The sequence below is a fragment of the Trachurus japonicus genome, chromosome 22, assembly GCF_045865225.1.
Source record: "Trachurus japonicus isolate A0001 chromosome 22, Traja_1.0".
NCBI classification, from domain to species: Eukaryota; Metazoa; Chordata; class Actinopteri; order Carangiformes; family Carangidae; genus Trachurus; species Trachurus japonicus.
This window is the reverse complement of record NC_140928.1, coordinates 16,592,258-16,613,995: the sequence shown is the minus strand read 5'-3', so window position 1 is coordinate 16,613,995 and position 21,738 is coordinate 16,592,258. Positions and strand designations below refer to the sequence as shown.

At 39.6% G+C, this 21,738-nt stretch overlaps 1 protein-coding gene across 2 annotated transcripts; it reads left to right on the top strand.

The window, feature by feature from the left end:
- The first annotated feature begins 1,500 nt into the window (after window positions 1–1,500).
- ppm1aa (protein phosphatase, Mg2+/Mn2+ dependent, 1Aa) lies at window positions 1,501–21,093 on the top strand. Of its 2 annotated transcripts, none has more exons than XM_085768221.1 (6): window positions 1,501–1,907; window positions 2,953–3,806; window positions 3,914–4,031; window positions 5,297–5,408; window positions 5,517–5,574; window positions 20,849–21,093. In XM_085768221.1, the coding sequence occupies exons 2-6, from the start codon at window positions 2,970–2,972 to the stop codon at window positions 20,882–20,884; spliced, it is 1,161 nt and encodes a 386-aa protein (XP_085624347.1). In that variant the 5' UTR covers window positions 1,501–1,907; window positions 2,953–2,969; the 3' UTR covers window positions 20,885–21,093. The 2 variants fall into 2 exon arrangements, with proteins under 2 accessions (XP_085624347.1, XP_085624348.1); XM_085768222.1 differs by lacking the exon at window positions 20,849–21,093 and adding an exon at window positions 10,109–12,186.
- Window positions 21,094–21,738: the final 645 nt, after the last annotated feature.

Here is a 21,738-nt window from a genome sequence, read left to right as displayed (position 1 = left end):
ATGATAACAATGCTTGTTAGCATTCCACCGAAGGACCGTCCTGTTGGTTGTGTCCCCTGTATTTGTAATGTTTGACCTTTTGTGGGAAAGAGTAACCAAACTCATACTCTGGAATTAAAACCTGCATGTGGCTGTTTGTTAACAGGCTTGACACATCATGTTGAAATGTTCACTATACTCAAGAACTACGACAGGCTGATAATATTGATATTTATACAGTAGCTAGCATATGGTTAACTGGGGAAACATAAAGATTTTTGATTCTTCCTTTCACATATTTGTGCCAGATGAAAAGACATAGCTCCATAAAATATATATTTAAAGTTAGATAGAAGAATAAATAAACATGCCTTAGAGTCTGAGAGTGGCCTGGACTCATGACCTCAAAATTTCTATAAAATGACCTGCCACAACCCTGCGTGATAAGATTTAGAGCAAACAAATGAATCACAAAGGAAAACTATTCTGCCAGTGGGAATGCAAAATCTATAATCAGATGATTCTGCATTTGAATAACTTGAATCCATCACATGTGCAAACTCTGCCAATTAAAACAGGGGCATTCATTACTTAAATGACAGAAAAGCACAGTAAGCACATCATTGATTGATTGATTGATTGAAATGTTTATTTCAAATATGAAAATAAAATAATTAAAAAAAAAAAGAGAATAAGACAAAACATTTAAACATGAAATATAGAATACATATTCGAAAAGGAGTGAGAAGAAGTAAAACTTATAAACTCCCACCCCCTCTCCTTATAGACCTTTTCAGAGAGTATAAACAAAGACAGGTGTGGCTCATTAGAAAACGCTCTGGTACACTAAATGGAATGGAGCCTTAATTACTATCCTTGGTAACACCTGTATTTGTTTATACTCTCTGAAAGGGTCTATATATGACTAACTAATATCCTTGTCTAAACATATCTTATGTTACGAAATCATGAATGTAATTTATTTATAATTTACTTTACATCAGTCTAGGTGCAGCAGCCTACTTTATTTCTTTTCTTTTTTAATCAAGGCGACATCAATCCAAATACAGACATTGAGATGGGTTGGTGCATCTCAATAAATTAGAATATCATAGACAAGTCAATTTTCAGTAGTTCAAGTCAAATAGCCCCAACCAATTATAGAGTGCATAATAGATTGGTCTTTTTTTGAGATACTGTGTTAAATGTATTCATTCAGTGTGGATCTAGCAATTAGTTTCACTTTTTGAATTGAATTACTGACATAAATAAACTCTTCCATGATTGATATTCTAAATGTATTGAGATGCACCTGTATACATACATAGATAGCCTATAATATATTGTTGTGCGTGCGCCCTCGGCTGTGTGTAGTTGCCAGAGCAGCCACAACCGGCCACAACTCACAACACAACACAACTCTTCAGGGATGATGTCATGTTTTCGAGTACGCAACCTGCAACATCCGGGTCCTGTCCCAGCGGCTCTAGTCGCTGTGCTGCTCCGGAGCTAACGGTAGCTAGCAGGCTGTCAAGCTGTCAAGTGGAGAGAGAGGCTGGGACAGACGTTTCAGCTTCCCCCCCCCCCGCTCCTGCCTGGCTTGGCTGACTCAAAAAAGCTCCGGCCCCAACAAATTTACTAAGAAATCTCCTAGCAAAAAAAAAAAAAATCCTTTAAGATCGCTGAGATAATGTGATGCCAAGAGGGACCTCCGCACGTACACCGTTTATTTATGTGAGCTGAGCTTTGAGTGACGCTTGCTCGCTGGGAGCTAACTGGCTAGCTAGCCTAGCTGAACCGCCGCCGCCGCACTCCCCCCCCTCCCCTCCTCCTCCTCGTAGTTTTCGTCGGTTGTGAACTACGGCGGCCAGTCAGTCCTGGTCAGTGTCGCAGCTTCCGTTGCTGTCAACCGGTATTTTGAAAATTTGGTAAGTAACGAAGTGTTTACTCTTTGTTTCCGCAGCTGTGAGGGAGGAAACGGTGTGTGTTAACTTACTAGCTGCCTCGGCTAAATTAGCATGTAGCCACGGTACGTTAGCGTTAGCATTAGCAAGGCCGACGGTTTCTCCTTGGCTCAGCGTTACGTTGGTTAGCAGATCATGGCAGAGAGAGAGAGGGAGGGAGGCCTGTCAAAGTTAGCTGTGAGGGACAAGGGTCAGGGCCCGCAACTAGGCAAGGCTGTTTGTTTATTTGGGTTGTGGTTTAGGCGTCTGCTGTTAGAGCCCCACTTATTTCGCGTCAATCCCAAGAGCTAAAGCTGCTCTCACTGAAGCAGGTTCATGGTGTGTAAGTTAGTTAAATCGCCTCATCACAACGTTTGACTTCATGTTGGATTTGTCAGACCTCAACGAAATAGTAGTGTTGTGTTGTGTTGATCGAGTAACTGGTCAGTCGGTTAGCTATAGCGTTAGCTGACTGTGCAATGCATGTAACGACAGCAGCTCAAACTAATATCACCTCACCAGCTAACATGGTTGAAGTGTTTGTGCACTGCGAAGGTCAGGGAGATGCAGCTGGTCAGCGCCCTGTTCAAAACACGACTAAATAACTTTAAGGGTGTCATGAGCGATTCACGCCAAACTTGATCAGCCAGTGGTTTAAGGGCGTTTCAATTTGATCCCACAGTAGCAGTGTTCCTAATATGTAGCCTAGTAAAAAAAAATGTGTGCACAGGTCTACTATTTTTAGACCAGAGCATGGGGCCTGAACTCAGCTCCAAGATGCTAATCATTTGCCACAAATGGATGGAGGGTGTTCTGATTTAACCCAGTTAATAAACAAAATCCTGCCTCTCTGTGTAGAAGCAGACATATAAAAAAAAAGGTTTAGATTATCATTTACATAATAACACCATTAGAAACTGAATAATGCTTCCAAATTTTCAATTTTTGATTGTGTTAAACACTTAAAGGTTTTGTTATTTATTGAAAACTGTTTTTTTCTCTCTCTCTCTCTTTCAAATTTGTGTTACAGGTTTTAAGAGGGACACAATGGGTGCATTTCTGGACAAACCAAAGATGGAAAAATATAATTCCCACGGTGAGGGTAACAGCCTGAAGTATGGCCTCAGCAGCATGCAGGGTTGGCGGGTAGAGATGGAAGATGCACACACAGCAGTAATTGGTCTGCCTCATAGCCTCGACCTCTGGTCATTCTTCGCTGTTTATGATGGGCATGCCGGCTCTCAGGTGGCCAAGTACTGCTGTGAGCACCTGCTGGAGCACATCACCAGCAACGCAGACTTCCAGAGTGCTCTGCAGGACGACCCCTCCGTCGACTGCGTGAAGACTGGGATCCGCACGGGGTTTCTGCAGATCGACGAACACATGCGAACCATCTCCGAGAAGAAGCACGGCGTGGACCGCAGCGGCTCTACCGCAGTGGGGGTGATGATCGCTCCAAGCCATATCTATTTTATCAACTGTGGCGACTCGAGGGGGCTCCTCAGCCGGGGTGGAGCGGTGCACTTCTTCACACAGGATCACAAACCCAGCAACCCCCTGGAGAAGGAGAGGATCCAGAACGCCGGTGGCTCAGTCATGATCCAGAGAGTTAACGGGTCCCTAGCTGTCTCTCGGGCTCTGGGAGACTTCGACTACAAGTGTGTGCACGGAAAAGGCCCCACAGAGCAGCTTGTTTCTCCCGAGCCAGAAGTTTATGCAATCGAGAGAAACGAAGGGGAAGATGAATTCATTATACTAGCTTGTGATGGCATCTGGGATGTCATGGCCAATGAGGAACTGTGTGACTTTGTCAGGTCAAGGCTAGAGGTGACGGATGATCTTGAAAGAGTCAGCAATGAAATTGTTGACACCTGCTTGTACAAGGTATGGCACGTCTGCAAAACCAGTAACATTTTGTTTTACACTCTGTTTTGGGTGTCATGGTTATTTAATTTAAATGAACTCAATGTTTTTTTCTTAATTTTCCACAGGGAAGCCGGGACAATATGAGTGTTGTGTTAATCTGCTTTCCTGGGGCCCCAAAGGTATCACCAGAAGCAGTTAAACGGGAGGCTGAGCTGGATAAATACCTGGAGGCCAGAGTAGAAGGTAGGAGAGAAAAATTACGTTTTGTTTTACAGACCACCGTTAAAACTGGGGCTTGGACGTAATAATGTGTTTTCCTTTTACTTCTGCTGTTCTGCTTTTTTTTAATGTGAACCCTACATTTCCCTTATTTTTATTTTATTATGGTTGGTTGCCTCAATAACATCAACTCTAAAAGAAGAGTTAGGAAGTGTTTATACGTCAGAGTTGTGTGCCCAGTCAGGGGATCCAAAAGCCTGCAACTTATGGGTACACAACATCCACAGTTGTCAGGAAGCACAAAACACCTTACTTAGTATGATTTAAGTATTTAAACTAATTCTTATACTTTAGTGTATTGTGGCCTGATTCATTGGGCAAAGCTGATGGAAATCTTTAAAATGTGTCATCTACTTCAATTAGATCATGCCTTAGATCTCAGACAGGTTTTAGCAACAGTTTACACTGATTATGATAAAGTCTTTATGGTATGTATATTATAGTCATGCTGGAGAGAAGATGGAGATGCACACCAACAGCTGCAATGTTCAGTCTCTCTCTACATATTCAGAAGTAATAATGACAATTTCATCGGCACATTTCATTTTTGCAAATATTCAATCTAAAATCCTCCTCTGTTGGAGGAATATTAAATGTTTTCTGACGTACGTACACTGCAGAGGCTTCAGAAGCAAGTAATTCATTACTACAAACCATTTGGGTGACGTTGAGTGTTGCAGTGCACACTAATGCCATTTTTAGTCTTGAAAATTAACACTCTTTGTTCAGTTGTGACTTGGCAATTTGGAAAAAGTACTTAGTACAATAAAGTAAAATAAAATCCTTTCTCTTGTTGATATTTTCTGCTTTACATTCTGAGCTTTAAAGACTGCACAACATACAAGACCCTCTATTCTTACACCCCTGATACATGAGAAGACACTCCCTATGAAGAAACCTAAGGAAGAGACATAGAAGAGGGATCCCTCTTCCACTACAAACACACATGACTTACTGTCTCTGCTTCATGATCTAATACAATAACATCACATTTTAAATATAGCACAGTTTCTTTTCCTATTCTATCATAGAGGATCACTTCTATCATAAGGAAACCCAGCCTCACTTTATTATACCTAAGATTAGACATTAAGCATTAAGTACGTTTAAATCAGAATATTCCTCCACTACACATTCAGTCATAGATGCACATGAACAAACTTTTGTAGAAGAACTCTTTTACATTCTTGTAAAATGATGCAAAACAATATTGTTTTGTTTTCTAACAGAGATCATCAAAAAGCAAGGGGATGAAGGTGTCCCGGATTTGGTCCATGTTATGCGAACGTTAGCATCTGAGAGCATCCCTAACCTCCCCCCTGGAGGAGAGTTGGCAAGCAAGTGAGTTGACGTTGTGGTTAGAACTGACATAGATGATATCACCAAGTCGTGGCTAATCTTCCTCCGTAAACTAACATGTAATGTTTATATACTATTTCTTTCCCTCAGACGAAGTGTTATTGAAGCGGTGTACAACAAACTCAACCCCTACCGAAGTGATGACACAGTAAGTATCTCAGCTTGTCTTTAACTCCCAGTAGGTGTGCTTTGTTGTGGGGTATGCATGCTTGTTGATGTGTGACAAGCAAGTTTTAACCAATTTCATGCATGTTAGAAGTATTCAACAAGATGGGACGGAGACCGAGGCCTGTTGCCAAGGGAGATTTATTCAAAATGCGATGGCGTACTGACCCATCATGGGCATTTGTATGCCTTCTGCCCGGTTTATGTGAATCTAAAAACAAAAGAAAAGAAAAGTGATTTAAGCACTGGTTGTTGTAATACTACAATTTAAAGTGTGTTTTAAGTGTGTGTGAAACCAGCAGAAAATGGTCCAATTGTTTCTCTTAAATAATGATAGTGATTCTTGAGTTACAAAGCTTGCTTTAATTTTGACAAAGGACCATGAGTGCATTGCAGGTCCTGTGCCAAAAAAGGCTCAGTCTCACACCACATGAGCTGATTTCAATAATTACTGCTCATTAAATCAAAGAGGAAAGAGCTAATAAGTGAAACTATCGGCTGTTTGTGTGGATAGAATAAAAACTTCATTCTCTTACACACTGATTTTAAAGGAGTATTGCTCATTAGTCCTTTGTATACAAACAGACCACAAAGACGGCGCCCTTGTCTAGTCAGAAATCGTGCTTTAAAAATTTCATCAGATGAGTTCACTGGCTCAGCTATATAATCGTGCATCTCATCTTGTCCTTGACCATGAAAAATTGGCATTTTGTTTCAGTGTTTCATGTTTGTATGATGGACTTTATTACTTTCACAAACTGAATTAGTTTTGAAATTAGGATACCTTTAGAACGTCATCAGACCCTTGACTTGTCTGTATTATGTGGTGCAGCTTAAATACAAAATGGGCTACATTGAGTTTTGTTTGCCACCAGCTTTTCATGGTAGAATGTGAAATTAGGTTCTTTGAAATGTTTGCAAATTAATTGAAAGCGGCTCTCGAGAAACCCTATACAGCATTTGTGACTGTATTCTGCCTTTTAACTGAGTAGTAATTTGATCCACCTTCGGCAGCATTTCAACCTTCAGGTCTCCTTGGACACATCTGTGTCATCTCTCTGAAAAATATTACAATAATTCCTAATGAAATCTAAATTTGAAGTCTGGCTCAGGCACCAAACAACTTTAACATTATTGTTGTTGCTTGTAAGTCTTTGAAATCATCAAAATAGATACAAAGAGTACTACTACAAAGAGAATTTAAGAGAAATATATATTTTTTATTATTTAAAATGCAGTGCATCATATGTTAGTGAGGTGCCTGCACTGTTACACCTATAGTGTCCTATGGTTTTTTTTAAATCACTAATATTAGGTTGTATTTATATTTAGAATTGGTCTGTAAATGGCCAAGTTCAACATTAGTGATAACGTCAGGTCACGTACATGTAGTGTAGTGTTGACAGAAGAGCTCTGTGGTTTTATCATCACACCGCAGACTCTTTTTGAACTGAGCTCTCAGTCTTTGTGCCTTCTTTTCAAACAACTGATTTCCTGTCATCAAGCTTTGTGTATTTTTCTTTTCAAATTCCCCTGGTGACATCTTTGATCATAGCTCTCATCTGTTGCTCTGTCTGATTCGCCCTTGGTGTTGTGGTCCAACCTGTCCTTCTAGCCTGGTTACTCAGTTAGTCACAGTGCTTGGTAAAATTACAACACTGAGGAGATTATCTGACATATTCTTCCCTGGATGTTTCCATCCAGCCCAGTCTGTCTCTCAGTTCCTGGAACGAGACCTTCACTTAAGTAGGTCATTTTTGGCCGAGTATATAAAATATTCCTTAGATGTGTGAACCCTTATCGTGGCAAAGAAATCCTAATTGCCCTTTATGAATTTGTATTGTAGCACCATGTAATACAGAAATGTCATGTCAATGCCATGTCAAAAGTGTAACATTATATAGTAAAGCGTGTTAACAAAGCGTCATTCTGGTCACTGTTGTGGAAAAGCACAACATGTAACTAAACCTCCACAAGAAAAGGATGTCAGGTGTAATCACAAACACAGCTGCATACAGACTGCATACAGTGCCATGCAGCAATGGGTCAGTCCAGGTGAATACAATTTCTGATACTCATCTGTGACTAACCTTGGAGACTCTATGGTAGATATATTTAATTACCTCTGAGGGTAATAATTATGCCTACACCGAAATTTTACAGCTGCCAGGAGTTTTTGCTGGAATTCAGAAGGGTTATTTTTTAATCAGTGATCCACAACAAGTGTAAACACAAAACAGAAACTACTACATAAAGAATCGACCATGTGGGCCATTTAATTATTAGCAGCAATCATAATAGTGACATTAAATATCGGGAGGACCTAGTCTGAGACGTCTCTTACTACTTTTATCTCACCCAAGACATTATCCTGCTTTCAAACCAAACCTATGCAAAATCTGCTTCACGTTTTTCAATTTTTTTTGCTTGTCTTTAGGGAGAATTTCTTGTCATAAAAATCTCTTACAGTATCCACCTTTTTCCGAACGTCAAAAACGTGTGCCGGTTTTGCTCTTCTGGTGGAATTTTATGTTTACGTTTCCATGGTTTCGGTAGTCGCGGTAAATGCATGGATTTTTTTTTTTTTTTTTTTTCAATGAAAATCTGTAAAACGCATGGATCATCACAGCAGCTTTTAACAATGGATATCACACAAATTGACATCCGTGTTAAAAGCCAGCGTTAATAGATCCATGCATTTACCGCAACTATGACAACGACTGAAAACCATGGAAACGTAAATGTACAATTCCACTGGAAATGCAAAACCGGCTCCCGGTTTTGACCATAGATGACGTTCGGAAACTTGTGGATAAAAGCCTCACAAATTACAAACTTACAAAAGCATTTTTGTACAATAATGACGACACACAAACAACATGAAGTATTTTACTTTGACAAAAAAAATCTAAACATCTCTTGAAGTTGGGAGTTTTAGTACTTTAGTACGTTGTTATACAGGTTGTTTGAATGTAAAATCAAGGTATAGGCCTATATTTTAAATGATAAATAGTAATAGTGAGGAAAAATAGTGGCCTGAATGCAGGGAAGCTGTGAGGTGTTTTTGTCTGGCACAGTGTAGGGAGGTGCAATTCCATCTTTTTTTTGTTGTTTGTTTTTTTTCGTTCCAGTATTTTCTTACATTTGGCAAAACCAACATTTTTTGTTACCCATGATTATTCATAGGTCTTAACAAACTTGGTCTCAGACTTTTGGACACAACTACATATTAGGAATCTGTGGATACCAAGGCTGATCTGACACTTACCTTGATGTGTCATAGTACACCAGTGCGCCTGGTATATATAGAATAACGTTGAGCCTAACACATCCCAAAGACTGGTTTGCGATGGTGGGTTTATATGATGAAAATGACACTTGGAGACCTCTGAAACTTCTCTATCTCGCTAATCTGGCTTTCTGAAACATGAGTCAGTTGCACCAGTGCGTCCAAATAATTTCTCATATTTGCTGCAACTTTTCACTCTCATATGCGATGCACCCACTCACGCTGTCGGGCCGGACCGTTGCACAGAGAGCATATTTGCACAATAAAAGCATTTGATGAGGTTTATTTTAGTTTATACTACTCCATTCCTGAAACATCTCCTCAGGACTGGCTAACAGGATTGTTAGGGTTAAAATAATAGCAGCTATAACAAGGACATGCTTAAGCTTTTAATATGTAGGTCTTAAAATGGTATATTTATACATTTGATGTTACAACGCAAAGTTTATATTTGTCGTAGTACCTATGGCAAATTACATAGACACCTCCTAACAAACCAAACACAGTCTTCATCCTGTGCGTGTCATCATTCATTTGGTATATATCCAAATAGCCTGAGTCCAAAGTAAGAAGAGCGAAAGCAAAAAAGCTTACTTCAGGCACTCGGACGAGCCAAGGAATTTTCTTTAAAAAGCCTTTATTTTAAATTAGGGCATATCTTCTTATTAAAATATAAGACGCCCTGAGTCCAGTTCTTATGTCCGGCATGTGCCATATGGGCTTTTTTTATTTGTTCATCATGTCCTCAGCCCAGTCTGTCACATTTCAGCGTAATGTGACATGTAAATAATTTCCACCATTCAGAGAATAGATGGAAGGGTTTGCTCCAGATAGTGTACAGGATCATCAGCCTAAAGAATAGTTGTTTCAAAAATGTACACTTGAATTATACTTAATAGCTATTTGTTATGAGTTAAGATGGTGATATACTATATGGCTGTGTTGTATACTTGATCACTTAATCAATGCTGCATTATGAAATAACAGTACATTTGGAAAAATATACTGTTATCTCCAGCATCACAGATGTTGGGGTGTTAATGGTGTTGAAATAAGTATCGCCGTAAACTCCTGGATGATTATTATTATTATTATTATTATTATTATTATTATTATCTATCAGTTTGTGTCGTACATGCTTATTATACCTGTCCAGCTCTTGATAGAGATCTCATGGATGTAGAGTCAGAGTCTGAAGGGTTTTTCCTTCCTCTCCTCTCTTATTAAGGACTCTGCATCCACAGACGACATGTGGTAACACAACCTCCTACCACTAACACAGCATAGAGTTTACAAACCACCATCCTCTCAAGACCCACAGCAGCTCAGCTCAGCAGTCTGTCTCGCCGTCACTCTGAGCTTTTGGTTTCTAAGAAGGGAATTTCATGGGAGGAGGAGGAGGAGGAGGAGGAGGAGGAGGAGGAGGAAGAGGAGTTGCATGCACACAAACCTGGAATAGTGCAGCACCAGTCCACTCTGGAGTTCAGGATCCTCACCGTCTTGTCTCCCATTTATGTTCACCCACCTAAATACTCTCCTCTAAAGTAATCCATAACAAGTGAGTCCGCAAGGTTTTCTTTCTTTTTTTTTGTTAAATAATCAGCTTAAGTAGTACAATTTTTTTGCTGTAATTAATTTGATTCACATTTCCTTGTGTGTGTTTGTATATTTCTGTTTTTGTGAAGTGCAATTGTCCTGTACAAACAGCCTGTATTTAATGCAGCTTGATTTTAAGTTAAAAAATGAAAGAAATGAAAAAGAGAACCTTTTATGCACTATCTGCCTTTTCCTGCTCTTCTGGAATTCTAACAAATGTCTGTTCAGTGGATATTACTGCTTGTCCTCCAGGCACAATGTCTCTGCGCTTTTACTTTTCTTTCTTTCGTTCGTTTCTTCTTCTTTTTTTCAGTTAGTCTATGCTCCTTTAAGAAACGGGTAAATTGTATAGTTGACAGCACAGTAAGCTCTCTATATCAAAACCATTTAAATCCTAATTATTTTTCTCCCTGTGCTTTTTTTATTGTATTTTATTTTTGTAAGTGGTTTTCTGTACATGCTCAAATAATAATGGCAAAGTGTTTCTCAGTTTGGAAGTGTGAAGCAAAAAGAAAAAAGAAAAAAAAAAAAAATCTTTTTCATTTCTTTGAGGCGTCTGATGAAAAAAATACCCCTGTTAACACGTTTGTCTGTGCGGATAGATACTTGCAAGCGTGCGTGGGTGCTTGTGTGTATGTATGTGCGCACGTATGTTAGTGTAAAGGCAGATCTGTATGTGCGACTCTAATTCAAATTTGCTGAGGTGGTTCAGACGACAGACGAGGCTGGAGCTTAAGGGAATTGCCCAGTGCTTACCCATTGCCTGCCTTTTCTTTCAGCCATTGTTCCATATCAACCCAACACAGGTTCTCACTACTACTTATTCCAAAAAGCTTTGGATAACAGAGTTTACATGCTGTTACGCTATTTGAACAACTTCAAGCTATATATCAGAACTATACAGTAATCTGAGATGACACAAGTAGTTCAATTTACCCATGGTGTACAATGGTTTGCAGCTAGTCAAGTCTCGACTAATTTACACATCTAGTGTGTCATATTGTAATACTGCTTTCTAAACATTCATTGTTACCAGTGCCCACTGTGGGTGCCATATGATTTATGATCAGTTGTTTCAGCTTTATGACAGCCTATGCCAAGTTTTTTTTTTTTTTTTTTCCCATGATATTCAGCTTTTGTACATGGTACAGATAGATTTTTAGCTTTGTCCTTTAACATTTGATAATTTGGCTGATGTGAACAGTTTAAGCACTGACTGTTTTTTTTATTTTTATTTTAGAAAACCACCCATTACTAGTTATAAGACAGGAGAAACTCTTGACTCCAAAACTTACAAAGCTATCTTTTTTTCCCCCACTCGCGCTTTATTTGGACTTTCAAACCAAGAACAAATTCACTAACTGCAATGAGTCCTTATGGTTGTATAGCACCTTTTTATTCCCATGGGGTTTGCTCTGCTTAAAACCCTCCCTAACACCGTCACAAGCCAGAGCACAATACAGTTTGCTGCTATAGTGTATGATCTGTGGGTTCATTTTTCCCCCATTGATTCCCCCCTTGAAAAGATGAATAGTCACTGACTATACCTGTATCTAACACACACATTAGATATATTTCTTGAAGAGAAATGGTTTTATTTCAGATTGATTTATTTTCTGCCATTTTTTTTGTCTAAAATTGCATTGTTGGAATTTTATGTATGTATATATTTTTGACTTAAACTTTCAAGGAATAAATCGTATTGCTTGAGTTAGTTTCTTTTGCCATGGACAAAATGTGATTCTGGTTTTTCTTGGGATGCTTAGTTGAATTTTTTGTGTCATTGCAAACAAAAGTTTCCTCTAATCACTTTGATGTCCCTCTGATCAACACTGATGGTTTAATTTATGTGATGTGTATTAGTACTAAATTTGTAATCCATTTATCAAAATGACAATCCTAAATCTTTAACAAAGTGCAAAGTTGACTTTGACTGTAATCCTAAATTAGCTGCTTCCTTGTATGCTTTTGTGGCAAAAAGGCCAAAGACTACTCAGAATTTGTAATTGAGAAGTCTATATTACAAGAAGTAATAATATAAAGGAGAGCCCAGTTGTAACCCTGCAAAAGATGTTAAAAGTATTAAGATGTTAGAGAGCAACTTTATTTTGATTTTATTTGTGTTCCTGTTAGTTTTTAAAGGTACTCTGTGGAGCGTTGACCACTTGTGGTGCTGTAGAGAAATGTTTCGATTAGCAGATTTCTGCACTACTAGCATGTGCACAAGGACAAACGCCCAGGACAAGCACATGGGGTGACATGAAACGCACTTGTGCTGGCTGCAGGAGGCAGTGATGTGTGCATCAACAGGTGGTGTCATGGTAACTTGGCACAGAGTTGCCACTGAACCAGTTACAGACAATGAAGCTGTAAGATGATGCAAAAAGTGTAGGCTTCAAAACAAAACAAAACAAAAAGCCTTTGACATATTATGTGAGGTATTGAAATGTTTGATGGCCTTAAAGACAATGTTGTAAGTGTTGAATGTAAACCTGTGTTTTCACAGTGGAAACTCCATCGGGTACCTTTAAACAGTGGTCCTCCAAAAAAACATGAATAACAGTAGTAAAGAGTAGATTTAAATGTTGTAGCTAACCCGACTGTAAACATGTCAAATGAGGGAAATTGATTTCTTTGTTTTTGCATGAAAATATGGTTTCACTGATTATTTTTTTCCCACAAAAAAGCAAAAATAACAAAAAAAAGAAGACTGAACAGTAAAAAGTCTTTAAAGTCACATCTTTCTGATTTACTTACCCTTACTACTGTACTCACATCATGTAAAACAGAAACCTAATCCAGTGAGTATGAAAATGCGTTTGTTTTTTTCTCTCTTTAATTTAGGTAATCGGTTTCAATTTCATCTGTAAGCTCTTATGTTGTGCTGCACTACCTGTATTTGTTAAGTGAGTGCACTAAATGTCTCTCTTATCAAACAGTTTTCAGCACCCAGCTGCTTGTTGCGACTCTGGTAGATGTTGATGACTTTTAAGCAACATTTCATGCCTTTTTTTTTTCAAGCTTAATAAAGAACAAACATATTTCCTTGCATTTTGAGGCCATTGATATGCGTGATCCCCTGGACTGTCCTGTATTTTGTCCTAGAAATTGTACAATTTATTGTGTGGCCCTTAAATGATGCTGGTTAGTTTATTTCCCAGTGTTAGATTTTATCCCACAGAATCAAAAATGTAGAATTTAACATTTAATTATTTTTTTTAAATAAAAAATGACTGTAGCTGGAATGATAACAAATATTGACAGTGACTTGGCTGTGATTTGTCACCTCTGGGTGTTTATATTATTTATGTGGAAGAAAAATCCAATGTTCCCTGTTGCTTCCCAGTCCCCAACAAAAAATGACCCACCCCTAAAAAAAAAAGAAAAGAAAAGAAAAAAAAAAAGCACCTATTCTCCTTGTGTTAATTTTTCATGAACTGAAATACCTCATAACATTTATAGGAAGTGTTTTTGTGTCATGTTATGTAGATCCAAACTTTAATCAGAGCCGTTTTTACACAGCTCTCCCCTACGACTTGTGATTTTAACACTGAGCTATTTGAGTGGAGTAAGCCTCTGCTCATGTACAGTATTAGACTGAATAGTGCTGGTGTTGAAAAAAGACAAGTGATGATTTAAGTGACTACCGTAAATGAGAACTTATTTTAGTTGCTATAGGAACACTATTGGCCTTGTCGTGTAAGCTGATCCACCCCTCACAAATAGTGCACTCAGACGCTCACCTGTCTAATCTCACCAACTTTGTCCACTTGTGTGATGCTCACTTTTAGCTCAAATCTAGACTTGTTGAGAGTTCAGGGTTTTAGAAATGTAAGATGTGTGAGAAAATAGGTGTGACTAAATGACAAGTCATATGCACTGATCATATCTATAATCAGCTTTTCTTTTTTTTTTTCCAGAAAATTGTTATTGTAGAAAAAAAAAAAGAATATAAAGCTATTTACAGAGTTACCTTTGGTTGCCTGGAATGCATCCTGTATATTCTTGTACGGAGAACTACCTGGCAGAAGTTGAAGAGATTTTGAACGCTTGCGCCCTCTTGTACATATTGATGTACCTCAGTGGTGGCGTTTACTGTGTGACCCTTCGCAGTGGCGGTTTATTCATCCCCTTGCAGGGTGACCTGAGCCTCACTTTGCTGACCTTTTTCAGCTCATAAATAAGCTCACCAATTTGCCTTACCCAATCTCATGTTGCCCCCTAAAGTACTTGTTCAACAAAACACTATGAGGAGGAGTAATGCTGCTGACGTTACTCTCGTAAAAGATTAAAACTGTCTCCATGTTAGGGTACTTAAGCTATCAACAAAGTGACTTTGTCCTGGTTGTCACAAGGTACAACTTTTCAACCATTGCTGGTTTGTATTTTCTTTCTTTTGATCTTTTACCTTATTGGATTTCGGTCTTGAAAGCTTATTAAACTTTCCACTGCAGATGATGTCATACTTTTAACAAATGCAAGTGTTTTAACATGGTAACCTCGTAAGCATTCAAAATGTGCATACATACATTCATGTCTGCTATATTTATGATTACATTCAAGAATAGCTTTAGAGTGCTGTAGATAAGTATTGTCAATGTTTATTCAAATGCTTCTCAGAGGCCTCTGTGAGTGATTTTACAAAGTTCAATAACTGTATATTTTGTATTATGTTCTAGCTCCAAATGAATGGCAAAAAAGGAAAATGTTTAAAAAAGCTTTGTTCCCTGAACTAAATTGTACTATTTGTGTTGTTGATTGAACAAATTGCATTCCTTGCTTGTGAATTGATGCATTTCTCTCCTTGCTCCTTAAAAATTTTCCCCCTTCTTCCTTCCTTTCTTTCATTTTTTAGCCTTTGAGGTTTGAATAAAATTTCTAGTTTGCAGAATGTATTACTAAATAAATGGGTTGTCATCTTGTACTTCTCATTTCATCACTTTTTACTGTTTCGGCTTGTTGGACTACTGAAACTTTCTACAATTCTCTCTCTCTCTCTCTCTCTCTCTCTCACTCACACACACACACACACACACACACACACACAATAACATCGAAAGCAAAACAATGCAGTTTACAAGGCTGGATTTGTACAACTGAATTGAAACTATTATAAGTGTATCTGCAGTAAGAACTAAGGATGAAAACAAACCCACAAATATCAGAAAAAGATTAGGTAGCCTATGCCTACATGTATGCAGTACAAGCTTTATTTCTTTGTTATCACATGATGCTAGACACATGCTGCAAAGATAGCGGTGACTGTATTTCTTCTCTGTATTGGAGTCATTTTATTGCTTTATCATTATGTTAAAGAGGTAAAAAAAATTAAGTGTACAATAAATCTCCTCGTGGCAGTCCTCATGTTAGCTCTACTTCATGTCTCATGTTTGGCCAGCAGGCTACACTTGAGTCCCAGAGTTAAATACCTGACTAAACACCCAGATCTTAAAAAAAAAAAAAAAAGACTCATGGGGCTCTTTTTTTTTCAAGTTCTGACTATTTTTGCTCGAAAAATATGACCAATTGTGAAAGACATAACTGTTTTCAAAGTTAGGGTAGAGTCGCTTCCGGGTTCATGGCCCCGCCCACACGCAACATGGCGCGCGCGGTGCAGTAAACGCAACGGTGTACAGGTGACAGCGGTCTTCCTTAACCAGTTTTAATTGGTCCACAGCAGAAATGTTATAGTTGGAAAAAGGAAAAAGTTGGAAAAAGGTCCCCCCAGCCCCCACATACACAGAGATGAGAACAGGACAGGAGCGGACTAGCCTCGAGGACTACCAGTTTTACCGTGGTCAGCCGTGGACCGTCCACACACCGAAGTGTAACTTAGAGGTTTTTACCGGTAACGTTACTCACTGCCAGCAGCTAGTCGAGTAAGTAACTTGATAACACACAATGTTAACTTACATGTCTGTTTTCATTTTGCGCAGTGACTGTTATTACGATATTATGCGAAATTACAAAAGAAATGTGGAATAGTTGACCGGCAGTCGTGTTAGCATTTTAGCTAACCTGGTTGCTACGGTTGGCGTTGCTAGGCAGCGTGCAGCTGTCGTTGCCGTGGAGCGCGTCACGGCCGTGCTAATGGTGCTAACCTGTCCTGGTGGTTGTGGCCAGACTGTTTTTTGTCCACTCTTTGTTTAGTATTATATAATGTTTTCCCATGTGTGTTTAGTGGTGGCTTTCACTGGACCAAGTAACACCTGTTTGACTAATTTAGTACTTGTTGAGTGGAGGTGGAGGTCGTGGCCTGAGGGAGGTCGGAGGTGGCGGCCCCGGTGCCACATCTAGTGGAAAGAAACATCTTTATTTTGCTGTGAATATGGTTAAACAATATTTTTTCATTTGTGTAAATATGTTTAATCGTTGCAACCTCAAGAACTGCTGCAAGTGTTATCAAATGAGCGGGTATTGAGATGGTGAATCTATCTAAGCTGCTATGCATGAGTCATTTGTAATGGTTATACAAACAGGGGCTGTCCTCATGTTACACTTTGAATCTCAGCGTGTGGTTTAAAGCTTCAGTATGTGTGTATGATAATTAACAAGCCCCTTTCATCGCTGCATGTTTTGAGCCCCATGAGCCCTCTAGAGCACAGCGCTGGTCGGTGTTGTTGGCTTGTCTGGGTATCAGGAGTTGTGTTTGTCTTGCTGCCTTTCCTGTCAGTGTGTGGCTGGCGAGTGCACGACGTTAGGGGCTTGAGCTCAGAGGATGGGTCAGGGCAGTCCACGGCCACTGGGATTAAGAACCGTGGGAGGGATTACTTTAAATGTCAACATAATGTCATGAGCTGTGTTAGAAGGTCAAACGTTCAAACGGTGCTCAGTGGCAAGCAGTTAATAGATCAGGTACAATTTGAATTGTTGTGGCCCCTGAGATGAGTTGACTAGCATGCTAAAACAAACTATTTTTAAAGCCATAATCCTGGTTCATATTAAAACATACTGGAGCCAAGTTAGATTTTAATGCAGTTTGACATTTGTTGTTTTTACTGTTTTACTGAACTGGTAACACTGCCTAATGACATAAAACAGTATTATTATTATTATGAATTACTTGGGGGACATCTGCTCTTAGATATGGAACAAAAATACTATACAGTAGTTTTCTCTTTGTGCTCAGTATCTGACTGGTCAAGTGCTAAAGCACTGTCTTAATCAGGCAGCCAACTAGCCAGAGGGGGGCAGTGTTAATAGCTGAGACTGATAAGAAACACTAGCAGTATATTCTCACAGACCTCTGAAAGTTAATTGGCAGACATAGTCAGTGTCCATTTATTTATTTAATCAATGATGATGACAGCTTTTTTTAATTGTAATAAATAAAAGCATGTAACACTTTTGACTTGTAAGATGTTTAGTCATGATGCAATAAAAAAAAAAAACATGCAGCAATTGTAAATTCACATTATGGCAAATTAAAGCTAACGACCACTGCCACTGTGTCAACTGTTCAGTATTGTAATGTCCCATCTGTTGCTTTGGGAACCCTTCCTGTTGCCTAGCATTTTATTCTCTGAGTTAAACATACTGGGAAAAGCACAGTTTCATAAAAATTAAGAAAAAGCGAATCCCCTATTGAAAACAAGCTTCTTTTTTTTTTTTTAGCATGCACATCCTCCTTTGAGACTTTGCGTGTTACAGCTACACAGTCGTCACTCATTAGATCCCGGGCCACCTGTGCACCCCTAATGAATCAAGCTGCCCTTATACTCCTCCGCATCAAAAAAAAAAAAGTGCCCACGTCGGCAGAGGCCATCATCAAATGGAGCTGGCTCGTCATCTGCCTGCCATTGTTTAGCGCATGTCATGCTCTGCTTCGCATGGCGGAAAAACCCATTTGAGCTTGACTAATGCAGCCATGCAGACACAGCAGTAAGAGGTGGGGGTGGTAGGGCACACCGCATACTCTGTGTGGATAGTCTCTACACTGAGGTCACTGAGCTCCACATTTGCTAATTTGGTTTGGAGTGCACCAGGAGCCAGGTTTTCAGTGTTGATCTGCAAAAATAAGGGGAAAAATGTGATTGAACATAGGGAAAGTAAGGGAAGGGCGACGTTCATAGATCATCAGATCAGAATTAAATGCAACAATATTTATGCTTTCTTCTCTAAAGATTGTTTTTCTTTCTCCTCCGCCCACCACCGTGCTTCCCCTCTCTATTTCCTCGTTCTGTGAGTGTTCTTGTTGCCCAAGGTCAGATCGTCACAGACACAGCACAAGCTTATCCCACTTGGTTGCAGCGATTCAATGATCGGTGTGTACAAACAAGCATATCAAGCAGGAATGACATGTGCCCACCTCCCCATCCTCCTCCCCTCCCACCCCCCTACCCCTCAGACATTGAATATGTCCTTCCTGTTCCCTCTGCTACTGTCTGTCTCCCTCTCTGTCTCTCACTTACACTTGGTGGGAGTGAGTGTCCCCTGCATGAGGTGGGTTACACAAGCTGCTGCCCTGGGAATCCCGGGCCAGCTCATTATCCCGCACCCCTGAGACACAGCTCACTGTAAATTAGGACATAAAACGATGCGGGCTTGTTAAAGAGCGAACAGATACACTCATTAGCATCAGCACCTTTCCTTGTTAGAGCCTGTATCAGCATTCGCTTCCACCACCACGTTGTGTCCTGTCATTCCTCCACACTGACTGGAAGGTTTAGGATTAATGTCAGCTCTAGCCAGCGGGTCAGGACTGTTGTGGTTCAGATATGGGACTGATTGATCAGTGGTGGCGGGAAGCTGTGGAATTTGTTGACAGCTGCCCACTATCCCCGCCACTCTTATCCATATTTCATTGTGTGGAAGGGGGGGAAAAAAAACGTGTCTCAGAATAACTCTTGTCTGGCAAGTGGCTGACTAGTTGTGTGTTACAGCTACAGGGGATGGATAAAATAACTGAAACCTCTTTTAGTACAGTGTCATAGTCAAGTTGGCTGATTTTCTCTTTCTTTCTTTCTTTCTTTTGTTAAGCTGATTGTCTTGATATATTTTTATTAAGTGACGGTTCGCCAATGCTCTCTTTATGTTTGTTTACAAATGTGATTGCTCGGCAGACCTCTATTAAAGGGATACTCGGCACATTTTACATGAAATTCAGTTAAAGGTACACAGTTCACAGCATTAAACTGTTGGTACCATACCATGCAACTTATTTGTGCATCAACAAAGGGAGGGAATAAGATGCAGAAGTAAAAGTGGATTTAAACAATTCATCTTAAGATATGAAAATCTAATTTACATTTGTTATTTGCATAATGAAATGCATTTAACACATTTTTTAAGATGCATACAGAGTGATTTGATAAGAAATGCTAATATAGCCACGATTTTTTTGTGCAAATCTACAAACATTGTATTTTTCAGTGAAGGAGCTTACTAAAGCCAAATATCATAACCCTGGTGCTTATCCCAGTTTAAGCGTGAAGACTATATGCTTTATGAAACATTACGAAGTGGATGTGTGGAGTTTTTTGTTTTGTTTTGTTTTCTTTAAACCAGTACCTCAGTCTTGTCAGTTGGTATTCCCATTAATAAGAATTACAATCCCTACATGATACTTATTTGTGCCCTTTTTTAACTGATGGCAAGAGAGAAAATCTTAAAATGCAGTATTAGAAAAAAGGAACAGTGATCACAAGTGGGTTCAAACTCACTGGCTGCAAGACACCCAACGTTATATTTGCCTAACAAAACAAAAGTACAGTCTCAGAAGTCACTCTTCACACCACATCTAAACACATCAGAATTCACTAGTTGCATGTTAAAACATAAAAAAATAATGGAATCCAATTTTGTCTGTAAAACAGGTTAAATGCCCGTTTATCGACAAGTTCTCTTAGATGTTTTTTTTTCTGGATAGTTAGGCACTGTCAAAGGCGTATACGGTATTTCTTCAGTACATTTGAGACCGGCCTCTGTCAATCTATACTCGCAATTTTCTTCATTACGCTGTTCGTGTAAAACCAACTATTGTCGTTTACTGTGAAAATGTGACTGATGGCAAATTGTTTTTCTTTTGTGCCTGCGACTCTTTTTCTCTCGGTTCCAGCATGCCGTCTTGTCTGTGATTGGGCTGTGGTGAGATGGAAGCATTCATGACTGTTTGCAGGTGTCTTGTTGTCATCATGCTGTCTCATTTTCTTTTAAAATCCTAACATCACATGGTATTGGTCTCTCTCTCTTTTTTTTTTTTAAACGTATTTTTCCATCGAACTGTCTTTTTCGTCTCCCCTGCATGCTGTCCGATACCTGTAGCATGCAGCCCATTGGTGACACGGTCAGTCCCCTCCTGGCATGCCTTCAGTTCACATCATTTGCATCTACAAACTTCACTTCATTTGCACCCTGCTCTTCTCCTCCCCAGGACCCAGACATCCTCTTCTTCCGTGGTTTCAGCTAAAACGAGAACTAATCAGAGGATGTCGAGCAAGCATTTGGCACAAATTTGTCCATCATAATAATTATCTGCTCACGTCTTCATTCACTGAATGTTATTTTCATTGTGTTGCACATCTGATATGCCCAACTAGCCATTCAACATTATCTCATCATACATTTTCACCCATTTGACCTTATCCACACCCGTCTAAAAGTCAAATTTTAATTTTGTATAAGACTCTGGGCAGGGATGGGAATTTACCTATTCACTATCATGCAACTTATTTATCTGATCAGTAGCCTAGAAATCTAGACGCAACCCTAGCGGCAGCAAAAATATTTGCTCCGTAGGTGGGTCTAGAAACGAGCCATAGGAACTTTTTGAGTCTCGAACACCGATTGTGTTCACCAATCACAGCGCTCTATCTGTTTAGAGAGTCGATGGGCGGGGTTAACGCGATGACGACTTACATTTTAATTGGCTTGTCAGGCTATTGTCATCCTGCTCTTTGCTCTGATTAGTTGTAGCGCTACCCCTATTGCGTGCAGAGGCAGTTTGAAAGACAGCCTTCATCCCGCCCCCTGGATTGAGCCGAGGTCTACCGGTCGTTTCCAGACTAGACATTTTAGTGATATAGTCTGGTTTGTCAGGCTATCTGATCAGTCTAATTCCAGATTATTATAGTGAACGTGGTTGGAGATAAGGATGTGTGTTTCTTTAAAAGGCAAATTCTGTGGGGCGGAGTTTAGCTCAGTTGGTAGAGCACCCGCCCCATGTGTTGAGGCTACAGTCCTCGCTGCAGGCGGCCCCGGTTCGAGTCCCGCGTCGGACGGCCCTATCCTGCATGTCATTCCCCCCATCTCTGCCTCCCATTT

What these genes read in the sequence shown, in the direction of transcription:
- ppm1aa (XM_085768221.1), top strand. Translation starts at nt 2,970, where the DNA reads ATGGGTGCATTTCTGGACAAACCAAAGATGGAAAAATATAATTCCCAC. An exon ending in CCTGGAGGCCAGAGTAGAAG is followed by an intron (nt 4,032 to 5,296) that starts GTAGGAGAGAAA and finishes GTTTTCTAACAG; the next exon opens with AGATCATCAAAAAGCAAGGG. An exon ending in CCTACCGAAGTGATGACACA is followed by an intron (nt 5,575 to 20,848) that starts GTAAGTATCTCA and finishes TCTCCTCCCCAG; the next exon opens with GACCCAGACATCCTCTTCTT.